This window comes from Hippichthys cyanospilos, chromosome 1, assembly GCF_059441005.1.
Source record: "Hippichthys cyanospilos isolate Australia breed blue-spotted pipefish chromosome 1, RoL_Hcya_1.0, whole genome shotgun sequence".
Lineage (NCBI taxonomy): Eukaryota > Metazoa > Chordata > Actinopteri > Syngnathiformes > Syngnathidae > Hippichthys > Hippichthys cyanospilos.
The window spans coordinates 35,870,339-35,890,440 of record NC_142369.1 but is presented as its reverse complement, the minus strand read 5'-3'; the positions used below and the strand labels follow the sequence as shown (position 1 = coordinate 35,890,440).

General features: G+C 42.1%; 1 protein-coding gene across 1 annotated transcript in view; it reads left to right on the top strand.

Annotated features, from left to right (window-relative positions):
* Positions 1-1,130: 1,130 nt before the first annotated feature.
* The window catches only part of gtf2h2 (general transcription factor IIH, polypeptide 2), a 61,433-nt gene continuing 42,461 nt past the window's right edge, over positions 1,131-20,102 (top strand). Inside the window, exons 1-7 of the mRNA XM_088413603.1 lie at positions 1,131-1,286; positions 7,306-7,378; positions 7,449-7,526; positions 9,133-9,169; positions 16,158-16,244; positions 16,329-16,379; positions 18,668-18,722. Of these exons, the coding sequence (XP_088269729.1) occupies positions 1,238-1,286; positions 7,306-7,378; positions 7,449-7,526; positions 9,133-9,169; positions 16,158-16,244; positions 16,329-16,379; positions 18,668-18,722 (430 nt within the window). The 5' untranslated portion in view covers positions 1,131-1,237. The remainder of the gene's footprint in view (positions 1,287-7,305; positions 7,379-7,448; positions 7,527-9,132; positions 9,170-16,157; positions 16,245-16,328; positions 16,380-18,667; positions 18,723-20,102) is intronic.

Here is a 20,102-nt window from a genome sequence, read left to right as displayed (position 1 = left end):
TTCAATGGGAGGATTCCCCATTCATTCCCAATTAGAGAATTAACATTTCACATTTTGAGCTTTTCCATTTCACATTCATAATATTTAACTCTTTGAACTCATGAATCATTCCCTTGGTACCAGACCCAATTGTTACCAATTTTTAATGTGTATATACAATTTTGATGTTTTTACCTGGGGTTCTAAATGCATTAGCTATTTAACATAGGTTTGAATTGCCCGACGAATTCGCCTTACGACTTCAACCGCGGAACGGATTAATCTCATAACACGGGGGCCCACTGTATTCAGAATACTTGACAGATTCAAGCCATTCAAACGTTCCCCATCATTCCACCTGTTGGATCTTTCACATTTAATCTCTGTTTTGATTGCGTAACCAGTTGAATAATGCTGTATTGTTTACATACCTTTGTGAAAGATTCCTGCACGTTTGTGTATGACTACTGAGTAAAAGGATCAACAACTTTTCACATCAGTGAATTCCAACGTATGATCAGTTTATCCATGCATAGGCAAACAGACAGATAAACACACCTGCACACGTTCATCGCCTTCAACAACACTTTGAAGATTTATTATTACCAAATTGTCTAATGTAGTTTACAAAACATGAAGAAGAGCATGAAGAAGTCAAGAAAAATCGCGAGATATTGAAAAGACTGATCGATTGTGACCACTGTTTGTTTTGGTGGGTGCAAGCATTTTCCTTATTCATTGTTTCATTTTTAATATGTTTTTGTTATTTTATTTCGTTCATATTCAATTAAGACTTAAGAGTAAAGGAAATCATGGTCTTCTAACATTAAACTAGCGATTTGTAATGTGGACTTCATAAAATTTCGTGGATATTTATTTTAAATTATTATTACTTTTTTAAAGTTTTGACAGCATCAAGTATCATGACATGTTAAATGACTGATTCGGGTTTATTGACGTTTAAAAGCCCGGAAAATAGCCTGTGTAGCCTAGTGATGCGTGCGTGTGCGCCTTAGGGGCTATTTATTCGAGTCTGACATCACAGAAGACGTATGTGCGAAAGTCACGACCCGCCAACTCCATAGCATTACAGCAGTGCTTCTCAAATATATTTTCGCGAGAGACAGAGGGAGAGAGAGTAAGACATAGAGCGAGAGAGAGGAAGAAGACTAAGCATCAGCAACAACGGAACCTTGTTTCGATCAGGTTTCACACGAATCATTAACGTGAAGCACTATTTGTTTAATTGAAAGAACGCATGAAAATAATACCTGGGGGAACTTCGACGTGTTTTCCTTGTATTGTTGGTATGTTTATTTATATTTCCTCACCGGGATTGAATCAGAATAGATGGGAAATGTGATTGTTCGAACACCGTCCTACAGGGATAAAACCCAAATGATATTTGAACGAATGACTCTAAACGTCGCCTTACTGTTTGGTTGAGATGATGATGATCATGAAAAGTATACGATCGCTCACTTAACTGCTTTTTTCATGATTTAAATTTGGTGGTATTGGAACAGACACGTTGTACTCTAAGTTTGATTAAAAACATGATCATGTCGAATAGCAGTGATAAATTATTTTTATGTGTCTGATTTTATTGAGTACTTGATGCTGCACGATTTTGGCCAAATTAATAATCACGATTATTTTGGTCAATATTGCAATCACGATTATTAATCACGATTATTCATCATGTTTGGTCAAACATCTCTATGTACGTATTGCACTTTTTTTTTAAACAAGCAGTATATATAAACATAGCATCAAGGTTTGATACTAATCATAATAAACTAAAATAAATAAAGTAAATTATGGCAACACAGCTAACTTAACTTGCTGAGTGCAAACCAATGAAAAATATGAAGCCTACTTAGAACCAAGCACATACTACAACTGACCTGTAACAACACCTACAACAGCCTTAAAGTTTTTTTTTTTTTTTTTTGCAAGAATTTGAATTGAGGGCTGCAAAGGGTTCTAAAATTTGACAAAATAGCCAAACCAGGAGCAGATGGATGCAGTGTTTTGAAAAAGAAAATGCTGGAAATCTAGAAAACCCGTGCCTTAATTTTAATAGAAAATTGACAAACGCATTACAATTGTGTTATTGAAGTCCCATGTATTTAACTATTTATTGAAATTACTCTTTCCAACAATTGAAAATCAAACGAACAAAAATATTTTTTATTATTTTATTTTTTTATTTTATTGCTATCAGTTACTATTTTACTATTTTACTGTGGTTTCTCACCTCGTTGAATGTTCCAAATTTCTGAGGTCCAAAGAGGGAGCAAGTATACATACATGTACTGTACATGCACCCAAAAATAACTGGCTGCCTGCTGGAGGATAAGTAAGCTGCAGTTACCATTAAGAGAGAACGTGTTATTATTGTGTTGCACTGAGCAGCACTCACAGGAATTACTATCACGTCATTGAGATTTACAATTATTAGTGGGAGGTCTATGTGTGTGCTGCGTTTCAGAATCATGGTTTCAGTAAAAAGCACTGTTTAGCTTTAAGTATTAGAAGATTTTTGTGTTATTTTGACATTTAAATATTATTTGTATTGATAAATTGCTTGCCTTTAGTTGAGCAAAGGGCAGCTTGGTGACGCAGTGAATAGCACGTCTGCCTCACAGTTAAAGGGACCCAAGTTCAAATCCACCTGGCTAGGGTCTTCCTGTGTGGAGATTGCAAGTTCTCACCTGAGAACACTCCGGCTTCCTCCCACACTCCAAAAACATGAATGGCAGGTATATTGGACATTCTAAATTGTCCTTAGGTGTGATTGGGTACATGAATGGTTTTTCGTCTTCGTGTGCCCTGCAATTATCTGGCAACCAGTTCTGGATGTCCTCCCGCTTACTGCCCAAAGCCATTTGGGATAGGCACCAGCAAGCTTGCGACCCTTGTGAGGGCAAGCAGCTCTAGAAAATGGATGGATGGATAGTTGAGCAAAGCATTCTGGGATGCCTTTCCGCAGGCAAAGATCATTCCAGTAATCAATTGGCACATCAAAAAGTGACAAGCTCTGATTGGCTCTTAGTCAGGAAATGAAAGTTTAAGAAATGACCCCCAAAAAGGTATTAACTAGTAAAGCTCAGCAAAACTTGCTTTTTACTTCTAGAGCAGGGGTCGGCAACCCGCGGCTCTCAAGCCAGATGCGGCTCTTTAGCGCCGTCCTAGTCGCTCCCTGGAGCTTTTTCAAAAATGTTTAAATATGGAAAAAGATGGGGGAGAGAAATTTTTTTTTCGTTTTAATATGGTTTCTGTAGGGCAGTGTTTCTCAACCATATTTTGTCAGGCCCCCCTTAGAAAAGAGAAAACTTTTATAGTCAGTCGATGCACTGACTATAAATAAGATTATTATTAATGAAAATTGTTTAAGTATACCTACACCTGTATCCTTTTTAACATTAACAACAGAAAAATGCAAGGGGGACAAACATGACAAAAACATTCTTAACGTTTTCCAATGCTGTAAAAATGTGTAGAATAAGTATTACATTTCTTTCAACGAAGAATTACGTCATAGCCTGCGATACGTGTTTCTGTCAGCAGGGCGGGATGCTGGGCAAGTGGCCGTTGTAAACAAACCGGCGGCTGTGATGGGCCATGCATCCCAAAGGCAAAAAGAGAAAAATAGCTGAGGAAAACAGGATTCAACATTTCTTTAACCGAATTATTTGCATTCATTGTCAATGCGGAAGTATTACCCGAATCTTTGCTCTGTAACGAGAAGTTGTCAAACAACAAAAAGAGCAATGTGGAAAGGCGTTCTACATTTGCAGCCGAGTACCCAGTTGGCAATGAGAGAAAAAGTGTGCTTCTGCAGAAACTAGAGGAACGCCAAAATATATTTAAGAAGTGGATTGCGTCTCCAAACTCCACGACTGCTGCAAGTTTTGTTGCAGTAGAAAATAAAATGTGGCAAACCTTTCACAGATGGTGACCACATGGAGTCATTCATCAACATAACAGAACACCTATTTACAGACTTCATTAACAAAACCGGGATAATACTACAAAAAAAAAGACACGCCTCTCCGCCAAGACAGTGAAGGAAAGAACGATTAAAATGGCAGGCAACATCACCGATCAACAAATCAAGGACATTAATTCAGCACCAGCATACTCAATTGCCTGTGATGTGTGATGTGATTGATATTGAAGAAACTGCGCGTTTATGCAGGTATGTCGCTGATGTTTTATTTTCATAAATGCAGGCTGCGTTTTATTGCACTCTATTGCCCAGATAAGGGGCATGTCATGCACGTTCCATTTATGTTTTTTCAAATCCTCAGAAATAAAAACTTAAAGAATCTGCTTCATTTAACTTCATCAAAGCAATGAAACATAATTCATTAATCTTGTAATGAAAACTTGAGGCGGCATCGCACAACAGCGTAGTCAGGTCGTGCATGATTTTCGACGATGCACTGCAGGAAAAATAAACATTTAATCATGAAGCCTCATTATGTATTCGTAGTTTACGTAATCATTTTGATAGTAGGCTAATATAGCCATTATAGATACATACAGCATGTGTTGCCTTCATTATTAAGGCTGCAAACGTATGTTTTTTTTTTTTTTGGTCCAATATGGCTCTTTGAACATTTTGGGTTGCCGACCCCTGTTCTAGAGTATGTGATGGTTTATATGTATGTGTGTGTGTGCATATATATATATATATATATATATATATATATATATATATATATATATAAGATATATCTAATGTGTGCGTGCGTGCGTGTATGTATGTATCTACCTACCTATGTCTGTCTGTCTATGCCTCTCTGATATATATAAGATATATATATATATATATATATATATATATATATATATATATATATATATATATATATATATATATCTAATGTGTGCGTGCGTGCGTGTATGTATGTATCTACCTACCTATGTCTGTCTGTCTATGCCTCTCTGATATATATATATATATATATATATATATATATATATATATATATATATATATATATATATATATATATATATAAGATATACAGTCAGCCCCCGGCTTACGAGCACCCTGATTTGCGAACAATTCGCCTTACCAGCGTGGATCAGGGAGATTTTTGTCCTCCGCTTACGAGCAAACCTCTCGTCTTGCGAGCATTCCGACAAACCAGCCATTGAGTATGTAGAAATGTTCTCGCCTAACTGCGTCAATATATTCAGCAGATGCGTCATCTACAATCATTAATAGATACTTAAGGCGGTAACGTGAACGCTATTGGTCTTACAATCTCACACTGACTGTCTCACTCACGGTGTCTAAATATATTACCATTTAAGTGTAGTGTTTGTACAGGTAAAGGGAAAAACAGCTGACATGAAATTAAATGTGCCGATTGCAGGACAAAGAATTGTCATTGGTTTAAATGTGTTTTTTTTTAATTAATTGTCAATACATTCCAACCGTTTAAAAAAAAGTGCGAATAATTATCAGTCAGTCAAGGAGACGCCAATATGCTATTGGTCGATTAAGGTCACCCGGTCTCACTCACGGAGATGCTATTGGCCGGCGTCACACGTCAATCACAGAAATGCCGATATGCTATTGGCCGAACGCCTTTATCTAGCTTGATGGGACAGGATGGAAGGAAGTAGACAAAATGAGTGAAAAACGGAATGTTTTGAAGACTTTGCAAACTTTACCTGTTAGACATAGCTTCTAAAATTACTAGCAGCGGTAAAGGAAGAAATAAGAGGATGATGTTTTAGTATCTCCGTGATTTGCACCATGACTGAAAGAGTTACTGTAACACTGTAAGACCAATAGCCTATATGCGTTGCCGTATTAACTCAAGAGATTAATCTCTGCACCCTATTACGGGTGGCATTACAGCGCCATATAATGGTTGCTTGACAAGATTGAATGTCAGGTTAGTCGGCGACTTCCCGACATGCATTGGGACAGCGTCATTGTTGCAATTTTGTGAGTTGTAACCAACGGTGAACTGACGCTCGAACAAGCCATAAGTGTGGTGCCTAGTAAATGCAACATACACAACCACCCCTCCGCCTCCACCGTGCTCAATTCACGTCGGGAAAAACAGTTGACATGAAATTAAGTGTGCCGATTGCAGGACAAAAAATCGTCACAGATTTAAATGTGTTTTAATCAATAAGATGTCAATACATTCCAACCGTTTAAAAAAAAAGTGCGAATAATTATCAGTCAGTCAAGGAGACGCCAATATGCTATTGGTCGATTAAGGTCACCCGGTCTCACTCACGGAGATGCTATTGGCCGGTGTCACACGTCAATCACAGAAGTGCCGATATGCTATTGGCCGAACGCCTTTATCTAGCTTGATGGCACAGCTGGTTGGGATGGAAGGAAGTAGAGAAAACCCTGACTGAAAAAGTTACTTTGACACTGTAAGACCAATAGCATATCTGATTTACCGTATTGACTTCGAGCATTCATCTCTGCTCATCTCTGCTTATCTCAGCACAAGTCACGTCTTTCCAAAGGTAAAAGTCATTTTTCCTTTGTATTTGTTATTTAATGCAACTGTACAGTAGATTATGTCACTTAATATTAATATATGTATACAGCGTGATGATTTTACCTAAGGCTTCTGCGCGCGTTGCACGCACTCACGAATTAACATGGGTTTGGATTGCCCGCTATACGAGCAATTCGAGATACGAGCGTAGCCGCTGAACGGATTAAGTTCGTAACCCGGGGGCCCACTGTATATATATATATCTAATGTGTGCGTGCGTGCGTGCGTGTATGTATGTATCTACCTACCTATGTCTGTCTGTCTATGCCTCTCTGTCCGTGCATGCATGAGGAGAAGATTGATTCGGATACACCTCACTTTCCCTCCATGTTTTTTATGTGTGAGTCAGATAAATGCGACTTGGCCGTCCAGACTGCACTCACTTGACAAAAAGAACGAATATGGATCAGTTTCAGGTCCACATACCCTAGCATTTGAAAAATCTGATCTGTGTCCTTCTTACGGCTATTTAAAGTTCAGATCCAGCTCGCATGAAGGCAAAAAAAAATTGGGATTGGGTCACTTCAGACCTTAGTGTAAACTCAGCCTATGTTCAGTGCACGTTCGCCCAAAATCCCGACATTTGAATGAGTTCATGAGCTTTCGTTCATTAGATTTGTTCAGATACAACACAGCACTACATTATGTTATTCTGAAATTGTTTTTTTTTTGTACATTCCAAGCAACAAAGTAAAGTTTCATTAGCATTGACTTATTGCATGTAAACAATTCTTCTGCAAAGTATCAATTTGACAATTGCAACTGCTGTTTTTAGTGGCAATATCAGCCATCATGGATGAAGAACCAGACACAACTAAACGCTGGGAAGGTGGTTATGAGAGAACTTGGTAAGACTTATCCTTAAATACAATTTTTTCAAAAAGTTTGTCTAGTCATGATTTTGCTTTATTTTAATAGGGAAATTTTGAAGGAGGATGACTCGGGATCACTCAAATCCACAGTTGAGGAGATCCTTTTCCAGTCAAAGAGAGACAGGTATTTTTCTTCCCCCATCAATGTTTTTATCACATTTGTCTTTTCAAAAATAGTTTGAACTCAATCTGGGAAAACTCCCATCAAACATACTCCCATCTTTTTCAACAATTTAGTCCAGTTGAACAACATCAATAGTTTTAAAGACAAATAATAACCCCCCTACCCCCCCATAATCCCTATTCTTAAGGTAAAGAGATGAAGAACACCAGAGGTGGGCAAGTTACATTTTGCTAGTCCGGCAGTCGTAAGTGCCCCGCTCCCTTTTCTGTCTTCGTCGGTTCACCATTTTTTTCACACCTCACCATGACTGAGGGTTTGGAATGCGCCGGCAGTGCCAGGGCTCAAGTCTCGAAACACGGCTGCAGCGGCTCGGAAGGCATCTGCAGCAGCTCGGAAGGCATCTGCAGCAGCTCGTAGGGCATGACTAGGGTCTCGGGACGTGTGCTCAGCGCATGGACGGGGGACACTGAAGGCGTGCCCTGTGCCTGGACGAAAGGCTCTGAAAATGCGTGCGAATAGGAAATCTCAGGGGATTTCGCCTTGCGCAGATTTGGAAACTTTGAAGGGTAACGTCTTGCATCGACTGGTAAACTTGGGAGGTTTGCACCTTACGTGGGCGAGGGAACTCGGGAGACATGCGCCTACTAACTGGACACCCAGTAACTCGGCGTCTGGGTGCAGGGACCAGGATGATCAGCAATGGGGGTTCAGGATCTAGGACATCCAACTGCGGGGGCGCAGTGTCTGAGTTGCCCGGCTCCTCACAATTTTGTGTAAACAAATATGCACATCCACACAGGTGGACATTTGTTGGAAACCTGACAATTGAAAAGCTGTGGGAGAACTTTCACTGAGTTCTTTCATGTTAAATGCTTGAAAGGCCAATAGTAACTAGTAGAAAACAGCACAATTGAACTGTTTACTAAATGAAACAAAGTTCCAAATACAGCTGTGAAACCCTTTTCTGTGAGCTGTACGTCATGCTCCATTCTCTTATCCAGCCTTGGCTGGCCACTCACAGGGGTGACAAATCTGTCTCGCCCTTTTGAAAATTTGTGACTCTGTGGTCTTAAGTTTTTTCCTCTAGATCAGGGGTCACCAATGTGGTGCCCATGGGCACTGGGTAGCCCTCAAGGATCTCATGAGTAGCCCGTAGACCTGTTATACAAATAATTTACGTGATAGAATTTAAGTGATAGAATTTTGTGATTTTCTAGACATTTTAATAACGATTGGATGGATACCTTACATATTATACATGATTGACATATTTTCTACAGCTGTTTCTTTATTATTGTGAGAAGTCAATAACAGGATCAGGGTCAATTAACCTACAATGCATGCTTTTGAACTGACAGAAAAAGCCGGAGTACCCAGAGAAAACAGACCGAATCACACTAGGAACATGCAGTCTTCTAACGGGAAGGCTCTTGCAAATAATGTCCTGACTGCCTTGATGTCACTACTATTATATGTGCTGCTAAATAAATGCATACTAAATAATTTCATTTCTCCTTTTGACTTAAAAAAAAGACGAATATTTTTATTTGCTGTGATTGAAACAGTTTTCAAATTCTATATATGTATGTCATTTTTTTCCTTACAGGGTTATAAAAAGTTGTGGACAAATAAGACTTGGAATGGTGAGTTCAAAAATTTTATACTTTGTACTTGTGGAGGTGTAATAATAACAAAGCCTATCTAATCTTAAAAAAAACTATCTATCTATCTATCTATCTATCTATCTATCTATCTATCTATCTATCTATCTATCTATCTATCTATCTATCTATCTATCTGTCTGTCTGTCTGTCTGTCTGTCTGTCTGTCTGTCTGTCTGTCTGTCTGTCTGTCTATCTATATCTCTATCTATCTATATCTATCTCTCTATCTCTCTCTATCTCTCTCTCTCTCTCTCTCTATCTATCTATCTATCTATCTATCTAATCGATAGAGAGAGTATATATGTGTTCACAGCACTTCATTTTTCTCAATCTTTGTCATCTTTTTTTTTTTTAAATACTACTCACCTCAAAATTCTACACATAATACCCCGTTATGACAGAAAAAAAGAGAAAAAAACATTTGAATGAGTGTTCACAGCCAGGAAGCAAAAATTAAACTTAGGTGCATCTTTTTTTATTCTCTTGTTGTGTTATGGCGGGAGGGGAGAGGATCCAAGGGCACGTTCAAACTGGTAAGGACAATAGCAGAGCGTTTATTGAGCAGAAGGTGCAGGTAGTAGTGGGAGCTGACGGGAGCGTGGCATAGAGGTCTGGGGGGTTCTGGAGTCAGGGGAGCTTGGGTGTGGCTGGCAGCCGGGCGAAGGAAGGCAGACGGGAAGGGGGCTTGGGCAGACTGGTTAAAGCGGCAGGCTAGCAGGCAGTCAGAGGCAGGCAGGGTCGAAATACCAAAGATCCAGTCAAGTCGGCAGGCAATCGGGTGGTCAAAAACGAACAGGGTCAGAGAACAGGCAGGCTGGCAGGAGGAATTGCTGGAAAGCTCGGCGTGGCGCACAGAGACAATCTGGCGGGTTGTGGAGGGAAGCGGGGGGCGGGCAACGCGCCAGCGTGCCCCGCAACGCCCCGAAGGTCTGGACGGCTGATCAGGGTGAAGACGGTGAAAGTCAGAGATCAAGGAGGCATCCACAACCTGGCGGGATGGGATCCATGACTGCTCTTCAGGGCCGTACCCCTCCTAGTCCACCAGGTACTGGAGGCCCCTGCCGCGGCGACAGCAGCAGAGTAGCCGCCGAACTGTGTATCTTGGGCCCCCACGACGAACCGAGGAGGCGGAGTGGGTGGAAGCAGGGGGACCAGGGGACTATCCACTGCAGGCTTGATTCGGGAGACATGGAAACTTGGGTGAACACGCATCGAGCTAGGTAGGGTAAGGAGCACAGCCGACGGGTTCAGTACTTTATGGATGGGAAAGGGACCAATGAAACGGGGAGCGAGTTTGTTGGATTCCACTCGGAGGGGCAAATCCCTTGTGGACAACCAGACTTTCTGACCCATCTGGTATGCCAGGGCCAGAGTACACCACCTATTGGCTGTTTGTGTGTAACGTCTACTGGCCTGAAGCAAGGCCATGTCCGGCTGCACCACCGAACGAAGGCAAGGGCAGACGGACAGGTGGCGTCGTTGTCTAGAGCCAGAAACAACGGAGGTTGGTAGCCGTGAACACATTCGAAGGAGGAAATTCCTGTGGCGGAGCTGGTCAGCGTGTTGTGGGCATACTCCGCCCACTGGAGCTGGGCCGACCAGGAGGCAGGGTCGCGTGATGCCAGACAGCGGAGGGCGGTTTCCACCTTCTGATTTACTCTCACCGTTTGCCCGTTAGTCTGTGGATGGAACCCGGAGGACAGGCTGACCGTAGCACCAATGAGCCGGCAAAACTCATTCCAAAAGGCCGCCTTGAACTGAGGACCCCTGTCTGACACCACATCAAGGGGAAGCCCATGAGGGCGGAAAACATGGTCAATCAGTAGTTGCGCCGTTTCCTTTGCGGAGGGAAGCTTCGGGGGGGGGGGGGGGGGGACAAAGTGAGCCATTTTGCTGAATCTGTCAACTATGTACAGGATGACTGTGTTGCCATTAGATGGAGCCAGACCGATCACGAAGTCAAGCGAAACATGAGACCAAGGGTGATGCGGAACAGGAAGGGGGCGCAGCAGCCCGGAAGGAGCCTGATGTGACGATTTATTCTGACTACAAATGGGACAGGCCTGAATAAACTCACACACATCCCTCTCCATGGAGGTCCACCAGAAACGTCGTCTGAGGACAATCAGGGTCCGTTGAACGCAGGGATGGCAAGTCAATTTCGAAGAGTGAGCCCACTGTAGAACTTCAGAACGAAGGTTGTCAGGGACAGGCAGACAGGTACTGGGACATTGGCTTGATTAAATCCGCCCCTTGGCAGCTGGCTTCACCTTCTCCTCGATCTCCCAGGTGAGCATTCCAATGACGCATGACGAAGGAATAATAGTCTCGGGCTCCCGGCATTAACTGTCCTCATGTTCAAACTGCTTGGAGAGGGCATCCGGCTTGATTTTGTGGGATCCTGGGCGGTAGGAGAGGTTGAAGTTGAACCGGGTGAAGAACAATGCCCAACGGGCCTGGCGGGAGTTCAGCCTCTTAGCCTGTCGTATGTACTCCAGGTTCTTGTGATCAGTCCACACCACGAAGGGGATCTTCATTCCCTCCAGCCAGTGCCGCCATTCTTCCAGGGCTGTTTTTACGGCAAGTAGTTCATGGTTTCCTATGTCATAATTTCTCTCTGCGGGAGAGAGGCGCCGAGAAAAGAATGCGCAGGGGTGGAGTTTCCCATCCTTCCGTGACTGCTGGGACAGAATGGCCCCAACCCCAGTCTCCGATGCATCGACCTCGACCATGAATTGCAGCCCTGGATCTGGCATTTGAAGGATTGGGGCCAACGTGAAGCGGTGCTTGAGTTCCTGGAAGGCCCTTTCGGCGCCTGGGTTCCACCGGAACGGGGCCTTGGGGCTGGTGAGAGCCGTGAGAGGAGCTGCCGTGGCGCTGTAATTCCTGACGAATCTCCTGTAAAAGTTAGCGAAGCCAAGGAAGCGCTGCAGTTGTTTTCTGGTTTCGGGTGTCGGCCAGGAAGTAACAGCTGAGACTTTCGCGGGATCCATACTGATGCTATCCTTAGCAATTATGTAGCCCAAGAAGGACACCAATGAGGCATGAAACTCACATTTTTCCACTTTGACGAACAGTGAGTTTTCCAGCAGGCGTTGCAGAACTGTGTGCACGTGTTGAACATGCTCACCCTGCGTCTTGGAGAAGATGAGTGTCATCCAGGTAAACGAATACGAATAGGTCAAGCATGTTCCGCAGGTCATCGTTGAGTAGTGCGTGGAAGACCGCTGGGGCATTGGTGAATCCAAAGGGCATAATTAGGTACTCATAGTGTCCGAGCGGGGTATTGAAGGCGGTCTTTCATTCATCGCCTTCCCTAATTTGCACTGGATTGTAGGCGTTGCGTACGTCGAGCTTTGTGAAGTAGGCAGCCCCCTGCAGTAGCTCAAACTTGAGGTCATTAGTGGAAGAGGATATCTATTCTTAATCGTGATATCATTCAGGCGTGATCACTAGCTGCCGGCTAATGACGTTAGCGTCCCAGAGTCCACCAGGGTGCTTACGGTGTGGGGGCCATCAGACAGCAGGAGTTGGGCTTCTAAGAGGGCTCTGTCACGGGCAGGGAAAGAGTCACTTGACCCAATTTTGCGCAATTCGGGGCCGGGATAGGTCTTATCACTGGGCATGCGGAAATAGTGTCCTGGTCCCCCACAATAAAGGCAGAGATGGGTGGAGCGGCGCCGTTGCCGCTCTTCAGGAGTTAGGGGCGCGTGGGCTGGCTGCGTTGCCGCACTCCCGCCACCGGGAGGAGCTGACGTCGCCAGATGGGAGCTCACCCTGGCCGCGAAGAAGCCCCCTGGTGTGTCTCTTTCTGTTGTAGTTGGCGAAGCCGATGTTGCAAGCGGATATCTATCCGCATTGCTAGATTAATCTCCCCATCCAGGGTGACGGGGAGTTCATGAGATACTAATTCGTCGTTAAGACGGCTGGCCAGCCCATAAAGGAAGGTGTCTACGAGTGCGGGGCTGTTCCACCTATTCTGACTGGCCCGCGTCCGGAAGTCAATGGCATAATCCGCCACCGTTCTGTCGCCTTGACGCAACTCAAGCAGGCCCCGACCCAATTCCGTACTGGCATAGCTGAGTCCGAAAACTTTTAAAATCTCCTCCTCGAGCGCCTGGAAGGAGGCACACGCGGGTGGTTGATCACAAACGCTACCTTAGCGCGCTCGGAGACAAATGTTCAGGGCTACAGAGCGAACAAAAGTGAACAGTTCGTTAGGACTGCCTCGCAAGTTTCGGGGTCACCTTCGTAGCGTTCTGTGATGCCGACTTGGGGCTCGAGGAAGTCATGAGTCAGAAAAGTGGGCGGATGACCGAAAGCGGATGACGGCTGGGTGATGGATCAGCTCGCTGGGTCCATTTGGATTGGCCAGACAACAGTACAATGTTACGGCGGGAGGAGAAAGGACCTAAGAACACGCACGAACTGGTAAGGGCAATGGCAGAGCGTTTATTGAGCAGAAGATGCAGGTAGTAGTGGGAGCTGACCGGAGCGTGGCATAGAGGTCTGGGAGGTTCCGGAGTCAGGGGAGCTAGGGTTTGGCTGGCAGCCGGGCGAAGGAAGGCAGACGGGAAGGGGGCTTGGGCAGACTGGTTAAAGCAGCAGACTAGCGGGCAGTCAGAGGCAGGCAGGGTCAAAATACCAAAGATCCAGTCAAGTCGGCAGTCAATCGGGTGGTCAAGAATGAACATGGTCGGAGAACAGGCAGGCTGGCAGGAGGAATTGCTGGAAAGCTCAGTGTGGCGCATCGAGACAATCTGGCGGGTTGTGGAGGGAAGTGACTGTGATTTATACTGGGCGGGTGAGTGGTTACAGGTGTTTGTGATCGGGGCTGATTAGCAGGAGGGCTGAGCAGGTGTGGTGAGGCTGGAAGTGAGGTGGCTAAACTGGTTAACTGTGACATGTTGTTTCTACAGCTTAATTTGAATTAATTTAATTGGAATTTGCCAAAAGGCACCCAAATACCAATGTGAAACAAAATTCTCCGGCATGATGAGCCAAAGATTTGAAGGCGTAATGTTTGTACCATCCCCACCCCCCTCCAAGCACTGGTTTGGGGTTATGGGTATTTTTTTTTTTGACACTATTTTAGGAAGATTGATCTGTTAGCCACATAAGCTGAGTTTTGACGCACAGATGTGCATTTTTTATATCAGCCGTGTTGTTACTTATAATAACGTAACAGCAGCAATTGCTTGTTGCTAACAGCAGCTTATGTTGGCTGAGGTTGTTCCGGCATTATTTTCAATCAAAGAAGCAAGCAAACTGAGCCTACGTCTGAGTCCTCCTTGTTCACACACAGTAATACAGTAATCACTCACTGTATCGCGGTTCATCTTTCATGGGTTCGCTGCTTCACGGATTTTTTACAGTGTGGATACTTTTTTTACAGTGCATTGCGCTCTGAATCCTGATAGGCTCAGGGGCTTTACTGTTGTCTCGAAATAAAATATAGATGCTGTACTGTATTGGTTTTTCACTTGTCAATTTATAACAAAAGGCAAGAGGATCTAAAAGCTTGCTTTCGTCTCTCCTGTGTCTCTTCTATAACCGCTCTTTGCGCTCAGCTCTGCACACGCTATCACGTTACCAACATGCTAGTAAGCACATTGATTGGTAGCTTGGTCGCTGGGAGCCAATCACCGGACTCGTAGGCGTGCCGAGACCAAACACACACACTATGTGGCCACACAGTCAGCAACAGAAAATTGCGCAGCTTTGGAAATCTGACTTTTACCTAGATTTCTTTTGTAATAAATTGAAATTTCAAGTGTATTGTTAAGAGGCTTCACTTTAATTTGATTTCCAGGCATATTTGTTTATAAAACTCTTCTTGCTCAGAAAAAGAAAGAGCGCCAACAACTACTGATATACTGTAAGAGGCTTCACTTTAATTCGATTTCCGGGCATATCCATTTATAAAAATCTTCTTTCTCAGAAAAAGAAAGAGCGCCAACAACTACCCATATTAATGTTCAGAGTCAGGACAAAGAGGCACAGTTGGGACTTTGAAATACGCGAGTGACAATGTTTCCAACCTTGTATTACTATATTTGCTAATTACTTATTACTAATTACTTATTATTTACCCATTACTAATTTGGGGCTTTCAAACTGGATTTAAAACTGGATTTAAAACTTGATTTTTGGTTTTATTCCATAGTTTAGTATTGCATTGTAAAATAATAATTAAAAAAAAGCTGACTACTTCACGGATTTCACTTTGCGTGTGTTATTTTTGGAACTTGACCCCCGCGATAAACGAGGGATTACTGTAATACTAAAACTGAGAGGATCGTGTAAAAGTAATGATGTCTGCAGCTGATTCAATTAAGAGTGGCAAGTACAACTCTGTGCTCCGGTTAGAGAACATGGAAAAGGAATTTAATTTGATTTGTTTATTAATTCCAGACTTTTGGCATATACACAAAATCATAAACTTGGTGCAACATGGATGCTGCACAACTTCAGGTGTTCATGGCAAAATGAACTCAAGCTGCGTCGCATGAAGGGAAAAACTGTTTCGACCACATTCACATTTAGACTGTGGTTCACTCACAATGTGGGAAATCTGAAACACACAACAAATATCTAACTTATCAATATGAACACAAGAAAAGATGGAGATTTTAGGAAGAGGTGATTTATTTATTTTTTACGTTGTTGCCAAAGTGGTGCCTATCCACAGTAACATAGAAAACACCAGAAGTTGACACCAAAATTAAGCATGTGTCTTATACACAGGTGTGTCTTATTTTGGGGGAATTATGGTATTTTTTTGTGCATACAAATTGCAAAATAGTAATGATAGTAATACAATGATTCCTGGCTCAAGGTTTAATATAAAATGTACAATTATAAATAATTATAAAAAGATTTAAACATGTCCTCATTCCTTCAACACGTGACTATTTTGTGTTTGCTATTTTATTTTTATGATCAAAATGTAAATCCTGTCTTGAAGATGCGGCATCTTTTTGTGGTGATTGACGGTTCTAGGAGTATGGAGGATCAAGACATAAAACCAAACCGCCTCACTGCAACTCTGAAGGTTAAACTAGTTTTTGAGTATTCTTCACACATTTCTGCAGTGACTCAAATAACTGTTACCTGATTGTTTTTTCGTTTGTTTCAGCTGATGGAAGCTTTTATTGAAGAATATTTTGACCAGAACCCCATCAGCCAAGTGAGTGATGATAATGACAAGTCTATTTAAAGCACACAAAATTAGGTAGGTCAGTCAGTGCATAAAACTTGGTTTATGCTTGATGTGTGAATGCTCCTTGTGAAAAAGAGACATGCAGAACCCTTTTATTCTCCACAAGACATGCTCCTGCAGTTAGACGATATTCTCTCAGACTATAGGAAAGGACCATTGTAAAACATGTTTATGAACAACACTACTCTAACAGAATTAGGGAATCCCATTGTTTACATCATGGCATTCCTCACGGGTTTCATCAATGTGTTTACTGTTGTCAAGAGTTATCAAAAAGGGAAACTGGAGAAAAAGAACATAACTTGCGTCGAAACTTGTCTTTCACAAAAGCAGGGGTGGCCAAGTCCGATCCTCGAGAGCCAAAATCCAGCCTGTTTTCAATGTTTTCCTTCGACCAACACACCTACCTCAAATTGGGGTCGTCAGAATTCCATGAAGCAGGCCGATGAGGTCATTATTTTAAATCAGGTGTTTTGGTTGTCGGGAAAGATCGAAAACAGGCTGCATTGTGTCTCTCAAGGACAGTACCTGGCCACCCCTGCAAAAGGATGAGTATTGCCTTTTCATACCAAACCGTTATATAGAAAGCATTTCTCCTTTGACTTTTATTTCTGATACAATACAAATTTACAAAAAGAAATCCATCAAATCTAGTATCAACTCTTCCAGTTGTTTGAGAATCTTACTCTCAATCATACACAACCGGTTCAACCAGTTTTGTTCAATAGCTCCATAGAATTGGTTCAGCTGGCTTTGTTCTCTGTGTAGATTTTTCACATGCTTGTTTGGAATGCACGCTTTGCATGACAGTATAGTTGACCAATCAGGTGAAGCTGACAGGCATTCAGATATTGGCAATATTGTATTGCTCTTCCAGCCTGGATGCAGTTGGACACGTCCTGCCTGGATGCAGCAGGTGATCGTACTGCAGTAGAGCTTGTCCTACAGTTAGTGGCACATCTCCTATGCCCATATGTATGCTAGCTGCTGAGACAGTAAAGCGCACATTGAGCAGATGAAGTTCGCTCCCATGAATTGCCAAGAAAAAGAAAGACAAACATATAAAATGTGGCCTCCAATGAAGAACTTATGTTTTGAATTAACTGAATCCTGTATACTGGGGAAACAAGTACGTATACCTTAATACCTTAACCCTAACCAACCCCCCCCCGCCCCCCCCCCACCCCCCCCAAAAAAAAAAAAAAAAAAAAAGCCCCAGACACAATTCCAGAGGTGTGGCAGAGGTAGACCATTGTCTGGAGTGACACTATCCTGAGAAGCTATTAGATCTAAAGTCATTTTGCATGTAGTCAACTTCATTGTGTTCACACCATAACAACTGTGGTTGTAAGGACATTTATCTGCAATTGGCTGGCAATAAGTTCAGAGTGTCCCAGTGCTCATTTTACCTCTGGAAATTGTTGGGTCCCTGACAATCGCAATACTGAAAAGGTATGGGTCCCAACAGAAATTTGTGGTGTCCCAAAAATATAGGACAAAGTAAGTCTAAGGTTCAAACTGCATTTAAAAGACACAAACAAAAACCAACAATGGATATTAACAAAGAATCAATATCCAACTTCAGTCTTCTTAGTAGCAAACTTAGTAAGTTTTGATGTGTAAGGAACCTGACTTTAAAAAAAAGAGTTAAGAGTTAAAAACAAGTGCTACTCTTTGAAGCTAGCTATGAATTGTATAGCTTTTATAGTATAAAATAAAATGAAGTAAAAATAAAAAAGGGAGTACAAGATACATTGTCATTTCAAATGAAATTGCAGTACTCAGAAATGTGCAAAACTGTGGCACAAATGAAAAATATTAATATTTACATTTACCCAAAGTGCATTTATGATAAACAAAATATGAACGTAAACTTTTTCAAGTGAGCAGATAAATTGAAATTATGGGCAAAAGCATGAAATGTCTGCCAGTTTGTTCATCTCTGAGTATATCGGGAGCATTATCATTCACAATTGTAACATTATTTAGTACAGTACCATTATTTCAGTATAAATCAGGGGTGGGCAATCTTTATGACTCAAGGGCCACAAAGGCTTCCAAAATTCAACAAAAGAGCTGGATCAGGAGCAGGCGGTTGGAGTGTTTTGATAATCCACATTATAAGAGAAAAAAAAATCTTCATTTGACTGAGGAAACAGAACAAAGAGCAAAAAAATGTTTACAAACGTTACTCTCCTACTGCTGGTTTAAAGTTCAACCTATACCAACCAATATGTGTGTTTTGTCATTTTCAGGTGGGAATCATTATTACAAAGAATAAAAGAGCTGAGAAGCTCACTGAATTATCAGGTAAGGCCAGCATATCTCTCAAAAATGAACAAGCAAGTGTGCAATAGCATATGTGTGTATGGTGGTGTGCAGGTGGGCCCCTGTGTTATGTGTGTTGTGACATTTATCCGTTCCACAGTTGGCGTCGTAAGTCGAATTCTTCGTATGACGGGCAATCCAAACCTATGTTAAATAGCCAATGCGTTCAGAACCCCAGGTAAAAACATCAAAATTGTGCATTTATATTAAAAAAATGGTACCTAAATAGTACAGTAAGTGCTACTTATATATAATACATGTATAAAATCAGAAAACATCATGAATAAAAAATATAGAAAGGATGTATTTACCTTTGAGTGCCGCTTGTTATGCCCATATTCCCTAATAAGGATTATCTACAGCATCGTTTCCATACAAATCATCTTCTTACTTCTCTCTTTAACATCACTAGCAATCATCGGACCCATGGCTAACCCTTTCAACTTTGAATTAAGCAGTAAAACGCTTTATAAATATGGTTTTGTAACCACTCACAATTGAACAAAGCTTTACCATTCCGCCATTTTGAAACAAGTGAGGCCGACCAATAGCAGACCACCATCTCTGTGAGGACATGCGGACCAATAGCAGGATTGTAGTGACGCGTTGCAGGGACGGCAACTGAAAATAAGTGTAATTACCTAAAAACGCCTGCAGATGGAGACAAAACAACACAAATACAGCCAAGCCCCTAGGATCATGACAGTTGCAAAACCGGGAAAATGTCATAAAGAGGGGATGAAAAAACTCAGTATTCCACGTCACAACATGAAAATAACGTAAATCAGGGACGTTGTAACACGGGGATCCACTGTAATTTACTCATTTCATTAGCAATTGTGAATAAAAAATAAAACATAAAATCAACATAAGCTTTACAATAAAAGCTTTTTTTCACGATGAATTTCAAATGATAAACTCTTTTACACATCATAAAACTAGCAGTTTTAGAAAGTGAGAGCAACTCTTAAGTGGGGGGGGGAAAACAATGCATGTGATTACATTCATGGTGAATGCTATTTTAAAATGCAGTGGCACTCCGTTCACACTTAGAACTTCAGTGATTTCCTACCTTATGGAATTCAAGTTGTGCCACAATTGCGAACGAGCAATGAAATATTTTGAGCAAGCAAGAATAGATTTTGAGCACAGAAAAATATATTTAGCGAGCAAGGATGGATTTTGAAGACAAACACTTTTTTTCTCGCTCAGAATCTCTCATTGCTCGCTCATGATAGCCCTCCCTTCCTCAACATCTACCTCTCTGCTCGTTCGGTTTGTGTACTCTGTGTGCTCAGTGTGGCACACGCTACGAATATGCCTGCCTGTAGCATCCCCTGTTGAAATAAAGTTGGCTTCTTT